Source organism: Anopheles merus, chromosome 2L (assembly GCF_017562075.2).
Source record: "Anopheles merus strain MAF chromosome 2L, AmerM5.1, whole genome shotgun sequence".
Lineage (NCBI taxonomy): Eukaryota > Metazoa > Arthropoda > Insecta > Diptera > Culicidae > Anopheles > Anopheles merus.
In genome coordinates this window covers 49,992,307-50,006,929 of record NC_054083.1, presented here as the reverse complement: position 1 = coordinate 50,006,929, position 14,623 = coordinate 49,992,307, and the positions used below count along the sequence as shown (strand labels likewise).

The 14,623-nt window shown below is 43.6% G+C and overlaps 1 protein-coding gene across 7 annotated transcripts in view; it reads right to left on the bottom strand.

Annotated features, from left to right (window-relative positions):
- LOC121591809 (rap guanine nucleotide exchange factor 4) overlaps positions 1-14,623 on the bottom strand; it is a 110,918-nt gene that overhangs the window by 75,933 nt on the left and 20,362 nt on the right. For all 7 annotated transcript variants that reach the window (XM_041912787.1, XM_041912785.1, XM_041912784.1 and 4 more), the window contains one exon: positions 13,532-13,968. In XM_041912787.1, the coding sequence (XP_041768721.1) occupies positions 13,532-13,566 (35 nt within the window). In that variant the 5' untranslated portion in view covers positions 13,567-13,968. The remainder of the gene's footprint in view (positions 1-13,531; positions 13,969-14,623) is intronic.

Here is a 14,623-nt window from a genome sequence, read left to right as displayed (position 1 = left end):
CCATCATAGGCCGTTGCGGTGCGGTACACAAACCGTGTGGCACGGTTTGACTATCCTAAAACGAACGCCGAAAAAACCACTCACACGCTACCACACGGCCCCGAACGGCCCGAACACGGCCTTCAAGTAAAGCGTGCCTGTGCCGCATTTGCGAAATGCGGTAAATTGCTTCCCTGTCTTGCTTCGTGCCAGGCTAAATCAGTGGAAATTGCGGGGGGAAAATGAACAGCTTGAAAAAAAAAACGGAACACTTTTGATGCTTGGGCTTGATGCGATGGTGCTGTTGATGGACTGTTTGATCAGCTTAACTGATGAAGTCGATGGCTTTTTTATGAGTTTAACCACATTATTAAATTCTTAATCGGTCTGCAGCAACATGCGGTTAAAGGTAGGTGATGGCATGGTGGATGAAAGATGGTCGAGAGAAAGTTCAAAGTTCAGGAGAGTATCATATTGAAAAATAATGTCATAAAATGTTGCTTGAACGTGTAATTTAACGGGAAGTGATTTTATTGGTATTTATATTTTTAATTACATTAAAATGCCCAAGAAGACAAGATTCTTTAGAAGCGTCTATCAAGTTTAAACTTTGGAAATCATAAAATCTTAATACTTTCTATTATATTAAGCTGCATACGTATCGTGGAAAGCAAACATTCAGGCGTGAAAAACAATGAGGTATTGAGGTTCAAAATAACTCTCAAAAAGCTGACAGTTTCGTGGTACACACAGTCATGAAAAAATACATTTCAAACGAAAACAAAAAGTGCTCATTCGTTTCTTGAAATTGACATGACAATGCATTCCAGGTTTTGTAGGGGAAAACTTCCCTAGCTAAACATCTTTTATCAACCCCGTGGCACAAAGCCAACCTACACATAAAGCAAAGAATACGAGCGATGTGAGCGTTTTCATTTCCTTCTTTTATTGCTCACCTAAAACATGCCCAGATGTGGGTTTGACTTAGCCAAGAAAGCTTTCGTTTTTTGCTCCGCAAAGTATCTCCTCTATAATGAATGTTTGGAAAAGGAAGCGCGTCTCCGTCAAACAACGCTTTCACCGCCGCTACGAGGCTGTGTTTAAATTTTGTTCTATCGCTCTACTTTCCAAGGCACGTTGGCAATGTTTTTGTCGTTAAAATAAGCTCCCCCAGCTCTAGCGGCGAAGCTTTTTGATGGTATGTTTATTGAATTAATTTCCGCCAGAGAGCCAATTTCGCTTATTGTGTCTGCTTTGAAATAGAATCTTTCTTTGAGGCTCGTACCTTCTTTTTTTTTCACGAAACGCAACTCTCGGCTCTTCAATGAACGGAATGAGCTCGGAATTCCAAACAATCATTCTAAGAATGTTCCAAAGCGAAACACAATCATTTGCGCAACCAGCGGCACACCGTTTGGGCGTATGAGCTATGTGTCGTCTCTGTAGAGTTTATCGTGCCCCCCCTAAAAAAAAAGGGAAAAAAATAAGAACAGCATAAGCCTAGCCAAGGAATCTCTTGCTCAAACGTGCCACACTCGTGCCACTCAAAATCTGCCACCGCTGAAAGACGCCCGATGCTCACATACCGAGTGGGGCACTCATGTGAAAGGATAATCACTTTTCGGTCGGTTGAACTAACACATTTCACTCGATCGATCCACGTACAGCAAGCAAGCAGCATCGGCAGAGGCAGCAGCAGCAGCAGTAGTAGTTCCTCGCCCACAGGAAACCGAATTTTGTTTTCCCACACAGATTCTCGCATTCCCGCACCAATAGGAAGCAGAGGACTCTTGAAGGCCACACAGCTAAAAGCAGCACATGCGAACGTAATCTAATAAACTTCATTTTGTGTCAAGCAATTGACAGGCACGGGGGAGTTTGGATGAGATAGTATTTCCCTTTTCTTTCTTTCTTTTTTATCGTACCAAGAAAAGGCGGAAATTCATGTGAGTCGTCAAAAACAATGTTTTAAATCATACACGGTACATGTTGCTTCACGAGGCTGTTGTTATAATTCAAACGCTATTTCGTGTACTGTGCGGAATGCAGTGCGGATTGCAGCAATTTTGGCGTTTCTATGTAAACGCCAAAGCCTGTTCGATGATATTATTACCGAAACTAACCTTTTTTGGGACAAATTTAGAAGCAATACTTTATTGTCATTTTGTTTCTCTCGAAGAATCCTCCAAAACGAAGTCCATAACGATCTTGTAATCCATAAACGAAAAAAAAGCAACGACATAAGCCTCTTCGTTGCGGAAAACGAAAACTCGTTCCCTAAGCCCCTAGTAACGGGTGCCGTCCCGGAACAATTTCAGCTGCTTCAACCAGTTGGCACCGGGCATGGTAACATGCGGTCCGAGATTCCGTTCCTGCGTCCGAAAGTCTTTCCTGCCTGCTGGTGGTATTTATTTTAGGTTATATATAGTATCTGTTTTTCTGTCTCCTCCAAAACCATGTCCCGTGCTCAAGGGTTCACTCGACTGGCTTTACGCTGTCAGCAGTGACCGGCGAATGTTGCTCTAAAAATAGGAGCCAATTTACGCAAACAATCGTGTCTTTACTTTCAGCGAGAAGTTTGACCAATTGTCTGGGGAAAGCTGCTCACGCCCACGGTTTGATTCGTGATACGCGCCTACTACAAGGGGAAATGTTCTCGTTTGTTGTAATCCTTTTTTCGCGGTACCTGATAATGTCCTTAAATTTGGACAGTGGTAATAAAAGTAAATAATGTCGCCACGTTGATAAATTATCTACAACTGTGAGCCCTGGAATAATTTCTGGAACGGCATTAGCTAAAGCTTATAAAGCTATTTATTGTACACTATTTGCATGACTTACGGCAATTTGTCATGCAGGTTGCATACTTGTTGGCGTTTTCGTTAGCATGACACAAATGACAAACCGCCCAAATGCATGTAATCCGTTTAGCGAAATAAGCTGTCAACGGTTTTTGCTAGTGAACTTAATGTTATAACATCCATCTTGTCAGGTTTTTACATTTTCATCACAATCATCGTTGCAACTATGTTACTATTGAAAAAGTAAAAATATCCTAGTGATGAGAGCGTCTTTTTACAGCTCTTTTCCATTAATCCTTCGGACTTTAATGCCCAAAGAAACCACTTCCCAACACTGTCCAGCCACATTTGCAAAGGCGGAAATATTACGCCCGAAAACAAATCACAATTATGTGCTAAATTGTCAATTACTTTCAGATAACTTCCCGGTCAACGGTGAAAGTGAACTTTAGCTACCGAACAAGGCTTGCGTTGGCACCTTGACCGTCGCGTTCCGGCGCATTAGGATAGGTTAGGAGAGCTGAATTATTACAGACACACACACACCCATGTGTGTTTGTATGCGTATGTTGCTATGGAATACGAAAACTGCTAAGCGGACAATTTCCTGTGCACGCCATCTGGTCTCCCCCAGGCTAACGCGTACCCATGCGGAAATCATAGTCCCAAATCCTCACATTCCGCTGACTCACGCCGGAAAAACGGTGGGGAAATTGTTATGCTTCTTCCCGGGCCAGTTCACCCGGCCACTCCACGAAAGGACCAGCAACTTGTAACGGTTAGGGTTTTTTTTCTCCTGTAAAGAAAAAAATGACACCCAGCAGTTCGTGCTGGGTGGGGAAAACATAACAATAAATCTCAATTTTCCACCGACCTGCTGCTGTGTCAAGTGTTGCGTACCCCGGCAGTGATAAAACACCGAAACAACGGTCCGGAATGTTGGGAAAAGTTTCCCAACCCTCCCATCGCAACTCTGTACATAAGAAATAGATTTTTCACCCTCTCGTGGCAATCCCACAGCCGGGATCGGAATTGGGAAAGCATTCCGAGGTGGAATGGGGAAAGAGTTACACGACCTGGTTATTACAAGGGCGCAGGGAACGGTTGTTTCAGGTGGATTATTGTGAGCGCATTGGAAATTATTGGCGACCATAAGAAATGATGATCCTTCCCCTTTTTTACTCTCTCTCCCCTCAACGCACAGAGTGCTTCCAATTTCCCGGCAAGCTCGTACCGTTTTCCCGATGCAATCAATGCTTCATTTCACTTTCAAGCGTCGACACACCCACTACGCCATCCCACTATAGCGCAACTTGAATGCTTTGCGCTTTGCGGAAAACTCACTTGAAGGAAAGGCCGGAAAAATTGTCATGCTATCGAAGCCTTCCCTCCGAACAGCTTCAATAAAGAGGCTCGCTACGCAACCCGAGAAGATGCGAAGCGGGAGGGAAAGATCTCACTCAGATTCTGGGATCATCGTTGAAGGTGATCACCATGATTGAGAATAATATCATCGAACGGGTTTGGATGGAAGGTGACCGGGAGGGACGGGAGCACCAGCAAGCGAGAGGATCAAAATGATGATTATGCTTTTGATGCGAACCGTGCGGAAAATTGCCCATTTCCCACCGTGTGTGTGTGTGTCAAGTAAACGGAGGTAGTAACTGTCTCTGTTGAAAGGAAGATTGTAAACGTACTGCTTTTATGTTGCCGCCAGACATTGGCTTCAAGCCGTGGGTAGCATTTGTTAGGTGCGCACTTTATCGGAAGTAGTTAAGTCGAGTGATTTTTATGTAAACGTACTGTGCCCATCGGAAACAGTTTGTTGTTGCACGTTTTAAACGCAGAGAGGGCGGAGGAGAAATTTAATTGTGTTGAAAGGAGCGCTTTTTATCATTTCGGGTTTCGTTTTGGTTTAGTGGCGTTTTGTAATGCGCATAGCATACTTTGCGGCGTAAACGATAAACGTATCCATTTCAAATGACTGTCACCGGAGGTGTGTGTTTTTTGTCTTGTCTATCATTATTCTATGCAAATCTTCTTAACGTTCATCGAGGCATTGAGTGGAGAAGCAAAATACATTGTTACTACCTAACTATCCATTATGCCAAAACCCTTTTCTATGAATCTCAACTACCTTCCGAGTAGCAGGGAGAGGCAACAAAGAGCGAGTAGCAAAACCTTCCACGAGACCACGTCAACGCCGGTTGATAAATATTATGTTTCGGTTTCAGGGTCGAGTTTGCTCGATCCTTCGCCCGAACACGGCAACGGGGGTTTTCCCGCTAACAGGATCGTACACCGCAACTGACAAAGCCCGGCCAGAAGGAATGCTACCAATCTGTCAATCAAACCGATGCCGAAAGGACGAACGTGGAACGAGGACCTTGACCGCGCTGTCTCCGGCCATGGCTCCATGGAGCTTCATCATTACGCCGAATGCAACAAATTATCGATTATTCAGTCAACGGTGGAAAAGGTTCGTTCATTTTTTTTCTTCCTTTGGTTTGATTCGGTGAAAGGTTCGTGATAGGCGGAACTAATGGATGAAGGTGGCCCGCAAAGGTGAGCGTTAATGGACCCGGGCCCTGCTTAGACTTTGTGGTAACGTTGGTTGGTCGGTGAGCTGCTGCTCATTAGCACACGGGGTTTGGTTTTGTAAGGACGAGTCAAAAGCATATTTGCACCGGTGACAGCTTTTGGGGCATTTGGGGTTGAAACTCTTCATTCCAAAAAGTATTTCAACTCTACTGATTTGTTTTCTTAGTTAGAACAATTTTGAACAAAATTTAGCATCGAAGAAGACAATTCATCATTCTCAATTTATTAGCAAGTTTCGTGCGGTTTCTCTTTGCAGACGGATGCACCCTTAGCTTCCCTAAAATACAGATAAGTGATAAATTGGTTTTTCTGGTTAAAAAAGGAAGGAATAAAGTTAACGTTCATCTGCCATTTGCTCTGACTTTTTCTTTACCTCCCTCTTCACTCCCGGCTCGTTAAGCATCGGTCGTAAATTTGATGCCGTTACAATAGACAATAGACATTTTTCATCTAGATCATTACAATTATGGCCATTATTGATCGATAGCAGTTATTTTTACGCTGACAGTTTTGGTTCGGCTAGGTGACAGTGAACAAATGAGCGCAACTGATCAGGGGGATTGATTATCTTATTGTTGCCTCATTGATTTTTCAGCTATACCAAACGGTGGAAAATAAACAAAAAGTGCCATAAAACAAAGATTTTGTTTAGCGGTTTGCATAACTTTAGGCGGTGTGTTTAGTGTATCGAAATATATCTTTCTGAAATGATAAATTAATTTAAATCTACTACATTTTTCCACTTGTTTCTTCCATAGAGCTATCGCGAAAAACATACTCATTGCGCTTTGCCCAAAGCTTTAACCCAATGCACACTCCTTAGGTCCTCCGGCTGATTCCTTTCCCGTAAACATCGTAAAGGTTATGACTGTGTAGATTCGTTGCCAGCGTAACGCACACCTTCAAAAACAAGTAACAGCTTCCGGGAAAGTGAAGAATCACATTTTCCACTCAGCTGCAGCTCGTCGCAACATCAAACGCCAACAACAACATCCAAAGTGATCTGAACATCAAACGGTAGCTCATTTGTTTGGTCCCATAAGCTAGCTCACCTCGTACAGAAAGGTAAACACAGCAAGGAACCTTATGGTGTGGTTTTGTTTTTGAAAATTGGAGCTATATTAAATTACCTTTCCAGTTACTAATAAAACAAGCCAAGTGCAACATATTTTCATTACAACATCTTTAATAAATTTCATCTCTAAATAACCTCCTCCACGTTAATACCGCTGGCGGGTCTAACATGCAATATGGCAAACTGCCAAGAACAGGGGCATCGCTTACTAATCGACCATCTGCCGACCATACTTATGGGCGGTAAATTGTTTCCCTGGAAGCCACTGGACGACACGGATATTGTAGAACATTTCCCATACATGTTTTAAATGGGGCGCACAAGCTCGGAAGCCCATCGAAGATGGGACAAACAGCCCAGAGAGCTCGTCCCCTTTCTCGTTAACGAAATTATACTTTTTCCTTCCGGCATTTCCACTGAATGCTCCAGAGCTCGACCCTGGGATACCACTCCACTGATCGAACAAAACCATCTTTCTCTCTTTCTTGCGCCATCTCTCGGCTGGAAAGAAAACCTTGGACTGTGCCGAACAGGAATTGCAAGTTGGAAGCGCATGAAAATATGACGGTTTGGTACAAAAATTAATAATCGAACAGATAAAACGTGCCCACTGGAAGAGCATAGGAGCGGGGCTAGCGGAGGGCTATGTCTGCTTGAAAGATAAACCTACACCCTTAAGCAGGTCCCCAGATGTTGCCTCCAGAGGCAAAGGTTCACGGAACCACTGGCACAGCGCTTGTATGCCCGGAAGGATCTGGTGGACCTTTTTATAAGGAATATCTGTCCATTTTGGAAAAGCGGCGTCTTCCGAACAAGTTGGGGCTATTCATACACAGACAACAGGGGGAGCTGGCTGGGTCGTCTGGGTAAAGGGAACGACCTACCACAACCACCACCAAGCCAGTGGAGGTCTTCCAACACCAACAACGACGAGGCGTACGTTGAAGTTTACACACCTCGGGCAACCACACACTGCGGAGTAAAGGTTAGATGCTTCTGTGGCTTCCAAAGTTCGGTCACCCAGCAATGGTGTGGATGTGTGGCTGTGTCGGTGTGTAAGTGTGTCCTTCAAGGCATACCTTTCCTTCAGGAAAAGCTCACATCCTGTGTACGGAAAGCGGTAAAAAATCGAGGAAACCATAGCAGTAGCCTTGACAACCAGCTACATCCAGCTTATAGAAATCATTGAAGGAATCGTTGGATATTGGAGCGACGAGTGTGCTTTTGAAACTGTTGTCACTGTTCTTAAAAGGCTCTGCGATACGATCCTCTGCAACGTAGCTATTGCCTGGTTGCGAAGAAAAACTAAAAAGCTTTAGCATCTTCAGCGAATGATGGTAGCAAAGCTTTTGAGGATTAATACTTCTATTGGTGATTTGTCGAATCTTATAATCACTACCACCACAATCCTACAAGTAACATTCAATTTTCAATCTATTTTATCAACTTCTAAACCATCTTTTCATGCTTCCTACAGTACATCAAAGGGTATGTTTGCTCTCAATACACATATAAAAAACACATCTATTCTCATGCATTAGCAAGCTGCTGATGCTGACGATGTGTGGTGCTAGCTCCGTGGGAACAAATATGATGGAGGCACATAACTATTTATGAACCTGTGACTCCATCGATCAGTCTCAACATTACAGCTGCCCTTTCTGCACCGTCTTGCTCCTCTAGTCACCGCCAATCCCACACAGCTGTAGAAACCGTTCCTCAATGCGGCAAAAGCTCACCCCAGAACACACCCTTATTCGCCATCATAATCGTCCCCACCCATCATCAGCCAACTCACATTCGGGCATGACGAATGGTGCTACCCGTTTCCCGTTCCGGCTTTCACTCGTAAGTGTGCTCACTCTCTCACTCACTCTCTATCACGACACACACACACACCCATAGAGAGCAAGATCAGGAAGCAAGAAGTTTTATTTGCAAGCTACATGTTGCTTCACTTCGGCACACACGGGTCGGGTCATTTTTCCACGGCTTTTTTCCCTTTCCCCCCATTATTGTGCCCCATCTAGCAACTTCTCGCCTCCCAGCTGCTGGCAGTGTTTTTATTACCCTTGGCACTACTACCAGCTCCAACCAACCAACACCAACGAACCATACATCCATCCATCGGCCAAATGGGGCGGACGAAAGCCAGGACCATTCGTTCGGCGCTGCTTGGTACGCGTGTATGTGTCCTGCGCTTAGTTCACCCACCCAACCCACCCATCACGGTCGTACCATAAATGGCGATGATGATGGTGACGATAATGCTGACGCCGGGACTTTGGACGTCGATGGCAGCGGCTCGTCCTCGTTTTGTAACGAGACAACCCTGTTGCGCTATTTTGTGATTCTTTTTCGTTTCTTCCTTTCGTCTCTCGTGTCGGTTGTTGTTTGGAGGTTTGGGACTGTTGTTTTTTTCTCGGTATGCGTACCAGGGAGGCGTGTAAAGCACTACCAGGGGTAAAGTTTTCTTTCACTCATGTTTGGTGTTGTCCTTCGCTCCCATTGTCCCGGTATTTGCTGTTAATTTTGTGGGTGTACATTTGCATTTGTGTGTGCGTGTTTTTTGTTGTTGCTGCTGCTGCTTAGTCTTTGATGTAATGACCTCTACAGTTACTATTTGGTTCGTTGTATGTGTGTGAGTGTTTGTCGTAAGTACATCAGGCTTGTGTGAGATGAAAGATGAAGAGAGGTTAATGTTTTTGAAAAGATGTCACAGGTATAACTGCGGGCTGTTTTTTCTGTAGTTTGAGGGACTTTAGCAAGCAAATTATAGTAGATAAAAGCTCATTTCAGGGTTGTTGCACGTTGTTTTGCTAATTTCACTTTTTAAAGCACTCTTTTCAGGAGCTTTTTCCACCTTTGTCCATGATTTTAGAGACTATTTATTTTTCAGATAAAACATACAGAATTTCGACTGGTTAGTTGAGACTGTTTAGCTCATACTCTACTTAAAATGACTTAATCGTTTAACTACTATTGGAAGTACAGCAGCACATGTACTCTTTCAAAACTTGTAAGTCTCACACGCATAGGGACACAAACAAGAGAAAATTCCCTGTAACTACCGCGGCCCGAAATACATCACCCATAATGCACTGCATCCAGCCAGAAAAAAAAAACTTCTATTCAACCGTTCCTTTACAAGCACCACGGCGTACTTACAGAACACGCCAAACGGCACGCCGCGAACGTTGAACCATTTCCGGCACCAAGCCGGAGCATATCGATCGCCCTTCGATCGCTGCGGGCGACTGTTGAGGAACAAAAAAAGCTAAGCGCGCCTACGACAGCTGTGTTTACTCCGGACCTCCGACGGGGGGCTAGTATGGATTGCCGTTTCGCTGTCACCGCCAGGTGGCGCTACTCCGCGTGTCCCCAAGCGCCCAAACACCCGGCTTTTGTCGCCTTGCTACTTTTGCCGTTGCCGTTTTGCCTCACGAGAAACAAATCGACACGCTGGCTTGTTGGCAAAGCAGCCGTGATGTTCCCACTTCACATGTCCCCTTTTCACTCCCCCCCCCCCCCCCGTCCCCAACACCACTTCACCCCATAGAAGAGGTAGGTGCGTGCGGGAGTGTTTTGACAGGTGCGGCACACGGTGGTTGTTATCTGTCGCAGTGCCCGGAACGTCACGGTACGGTGCAAATTGGAAAACGATGTTGTGTGAATTCCGACTGAATTCCCTCGGCCCTGTCGCGTGTGGCGCAGCTTGCGCGAGAACGCGAGGAAGCGACAACGAACGAACAAAAAAAAATGGAAGCAAAATGGTCGTAGCATGCCGCCAGCATCCGGAGTTAAATTGAACTTCCAGGCACGGCGAATGAATGATACTGTTCCGAAAGGGGATGTGAGTAGCATGAAGTTCCTTTACTGTTTTTTCATACATTTTCACACATCTGCAGGCTCGCTTTAACTGTTTAGAAGCGAGCTCTTAAGCTCTTTTCAACGTGAACTGGATTTCAACAACATCATCGCCATTGGTAGCTTAATTAAAACAGAAATAATTAAGCGTTCGACAGCGTCATGGTAATTTGATTTTATTTACACGACTTTATGCAGGCACGCTTGCTACCGATTGCATACTTTTAGGCACTTTTGCAAGCGCGCACTGTAAAGTATGCAATCAACACACACCAAAGTGATTGTTTTAAGGCACTTCTTAAAGCTTTTTAGAGCTCAAACCCTGCTCAGGCGGGAAACAATCATCCATTCCATCAAAACATCAAATGAAACACAAAATCAAAGCTTCGGCATCAACGCAACCGAATAAATTCATCTAATTGTAAATTCAATTTCTGGCCATCCGCCAAGGAAACCATTTCCAACCGTTAAGTATTCACAACCGGATTCGCTAAGAATTTCCATGGTCACGGTACTGAAGTGACCCTTTCCCCCTTTCGCTCGAACAACAGCGAAACCCCTGCTGCCAGCAATCAGGCAAACCTTGCTTTCCGACATCGAAATTATATTGAAATTTTTCAACAAAATGAATAAGCAATAAGCCAGACTTTGCAATCATATTATTATTTCCAGGAAACCGTCCACAGTTTGTCTTTCTTCGTGCAGATGATTGTGGCTCTCTACACAATGTACCAAACTGGAGCACCTTCTTCATTTCGTGCTGCCAGTGTTGTGTAAAACACTCAAGGAAGTTGGAAGATCTTTTACCACAATTTACCACAAAGTATGAACAAACCTGATTGGCTGCATCACACAACAAGAACCACAGAGGGGACGATGTTTTTAGTGAACTCTGGCAGAGTGGTTGTACTCGAGAGAAGCAATTTAGTTTATTTGATTCTCCTTTAACATTACAACTTTTTCTACGAATTGTTTTTAATTTTACGCCAGCTTTAAAGTAAAAGTCAGTTCCAGGAAAAACAAAAAGCTCGGAAAAGCTTTTTGCTACACACAGCAGTTTCACTCTCCATTCTCGTCTATAATAGGCGGATGGGACGAAGAAATTAGCAAACAGTCAATATTATCCGTTTTCCTTCGCTCGCCGTAAAGCTTCCATTTCTTGCTATTTTTACCTTGGTCTCGTTCTCCCGCTCGCTTCCTCTCCACAAACACGCCAATCGTTTAGGCAAACAGGTTGAAAAATCGTTCAGCAAATACGCGCGACACGCTCATTGCTACTTGCGATGAGGCTGATGATGCTGCTGCTGCTGCTGCTGCTGGGTGATGCTACCGTACCGATCAGAAGATTATGCTGTCACAGGCGGCTAAAAAGTATATTTAAAAGAATACGCTTCTGCCCGCACCGAATCGAACAAAAGGCGCGCGCACGCCGGTTGGGATTGAGTTGGGATTTAAAATCGATTTTCACTTGTATTTACTCACACACGCGCGCCCGCTCGATGGGAGTACTTGCCGGTACGGGTGTGCTTTGTGTCATCGAACCACAAGGAAAAAACGTATCCTTTTTTTACTTCTTGCCATTTACTTTTCAGTTCAGTTCTCCAATTGAACGGCAACAGTGTTAAATCCTCTCCGTCCGCCTTCCCCAATCACAGCCAGCAATAGAGAGGAGTTCGACAATCAAATGCGACGCCCATCGTGTGCTTAAATCTTTTCGCCGGAATCAACGCGAAGACACATCGTCGAGAGTGTAGCCACAAATTTCGATTAACTTTGCCGCAAAGTCAATATTGATTCAGCTGCGGATTGAGATGTTGCTTTTTTTTTATTACTGCGTTGATTGTGGTCTATTTTCACTTACACTTTCGGGCGATGCGGGTGGAAAAGAGTAGCAATTCGGATATTGATTTTTGAGCGTGCCATATTTCCGCGAAAAACGTCCAGCTGGCAAATGATCACAAATGAAGCCATTTAGTGACAGTTTCAGGCTGTTGCAGGACTGTTTTACTCTAGTGGTGATTTATGAGTAAAATAAATCTTCAACATTACTACAATGGAATGGCGAAGAAAGTTAACACATAATCAGTGATAATTATAACACTTTAAACCCATCTAGAAAGTACATTAAAGGCAAATGAATCAGAAAAAGGGATTTAAACCCGACAGCATATAGCTAACAGCCTTCAAGAGAACAAAACATAAATCCAAATGGCATGAAGAAAACGGAAGCTGAAAATCAAATTATATCCCTTTCACTGCCTCTTTCTGTGCCGAACGGGAGGAACAAAAAGCCCAATTTCATGCAACCAACAAAGAACGAATGAAATTCATTTTTTGTGGTGCTAGGGCTTTTTTGTTTTCGTTTAAATTTTACTTTTTATACCACCATAAACTTAACAGCTTGACCATTGAGTACAAAAAAAAACCCTTCGGCACATGCATGCACACCCCGATACGGTTTGGCACATTCAGCAGATAACTTATTCATTTCGCATTAATTTACGGTCAATTCAGGAAATCCTCGGAAGCATGCATTTTTGCGCTTGGTGAAAAACGAACGGTGCTAACCAGGCAGTGGCACGGAATTTGCTTTAACGTTGCCTTGTTGCGTTTGAATTAAATCATAAAGTGAACGGGAATTGAGCATACGCAGTGTGCTGTTTTTGTTTCGATTGTTTTTCCGCTGAGTAGAACGGTGTGGCGATGTTAATACCGCACTGCTGTTGTATTGTTTTCGTTCCCTTTTGTTAATTTAATTTCGTAGAATGTGAAAATTAAACCCATAAACTCACTGTTGCGTTTTGCTCGATTAGCTTTTTAGCAGTACTATTTCATGTGGATGTAACAAAACAGTGTTGTCAGGAGTATTGCATACTTTTAGGCAAATAACTTGATGTTTTTTTTTGCTTTAAAACGGATCTCAATTGAATGTATGCTTTAACAACAAGCTTTAATGGGTTAAATAATGATAAAATAATCAAAATCAGTAACATAATCATCAGATAAACATCGTTCATTTTGTCATAGTCTACACAGTCAATCTTGAGCATGTATAGCATACATTTAGGGGCCAAAACGTTTAGACAGCTAGATGGTTCGAGTTCAATGTTTCACAAAAATGCTTCAACACTCAGAAGGAACAGTGTTTGCGCTCGCCCTCACTCCTAATGCCTCAAAAATAACGCTAATCAATCAAACAGCGACTTACCGTTTATCTATTGCCGTAATCCATTCCATCGCCATGATGAAGGACGTTATTGATGGTGTGAGCCGGTCGCGTCAGGGTCCTATTAAACGGGCTTAAGCGCCTTCATTCACCTGCGGGCAGCAAATACAAACAAACCACGAACGTGCACTAATACCGATTCGCATACTCTTCAACACCACTTTACACACACACACACACTGAATGTGTCACAATGCCACCTCACCAAGTAAACAAGCTGTATTCTCGTGCCAAAAGGAATGAATGCTACAATAGCCTCCAAACCCTGTGTCGCACACTACCCACCAAGCTTCCAAGCTGAAAACAAGTCCGCAAACTTTCTTTGACACTTTTTCACATCACAAACACACACAAACACACCCAATCAACACAGGTTTTCATTCGCTTTTACTCCTCCACCTTTGATTCTCAAGCGCTCACTGTGGGATGAAGGTGAAAAGCGTTAGGGAAAGGTAAACATCAAGCAGCAGCAGCAGCAGCAGCAGTCTCAAACAAATCTTATGACGGTGGAATAGGCACACTCTCACCCATCTCAACGCTTGCGAGTGACTCAATATTCTTATTTCACTTCAAACGCATTCTGGTGTAAAATCAGTCACCGTCTAATATCAACAATAGCCCCGGTCTTGATAGGATAACTGAGTTTCCCCTGAATGTTGGCGGCTGGCACACGCTACCAGTTGCCGCAGTTTGTACGTTGACGTTAGCACACGCACACACACACACACACACTGTTGTTGTCGGGTTCAAAAGAAAATGAAAAGTGTGAAAAAGCGTATGCAAGCTTTTTTTAAATCAGAAATAATGGAAGGAGGAAAACAGTGTTGTAAAACAAGGATATGTTGGCAAAGGGCGATTCAAAGCAAGCAACATAACAGTGAGTGACAAAATGTGTACAACAGCAAAGTATCAAAATGTGCATCAATTATTCAGTAAATATGATGAGCGTATAACGAAATGTGTTTATAACCTATTTGAAATGAAAAACATAAATACAAATTAATGCGAACATGATCAGACACACACTGTAAGCTTCGTTCCTATTTTGGGTATTTTTCTTCGAGATAACACCAA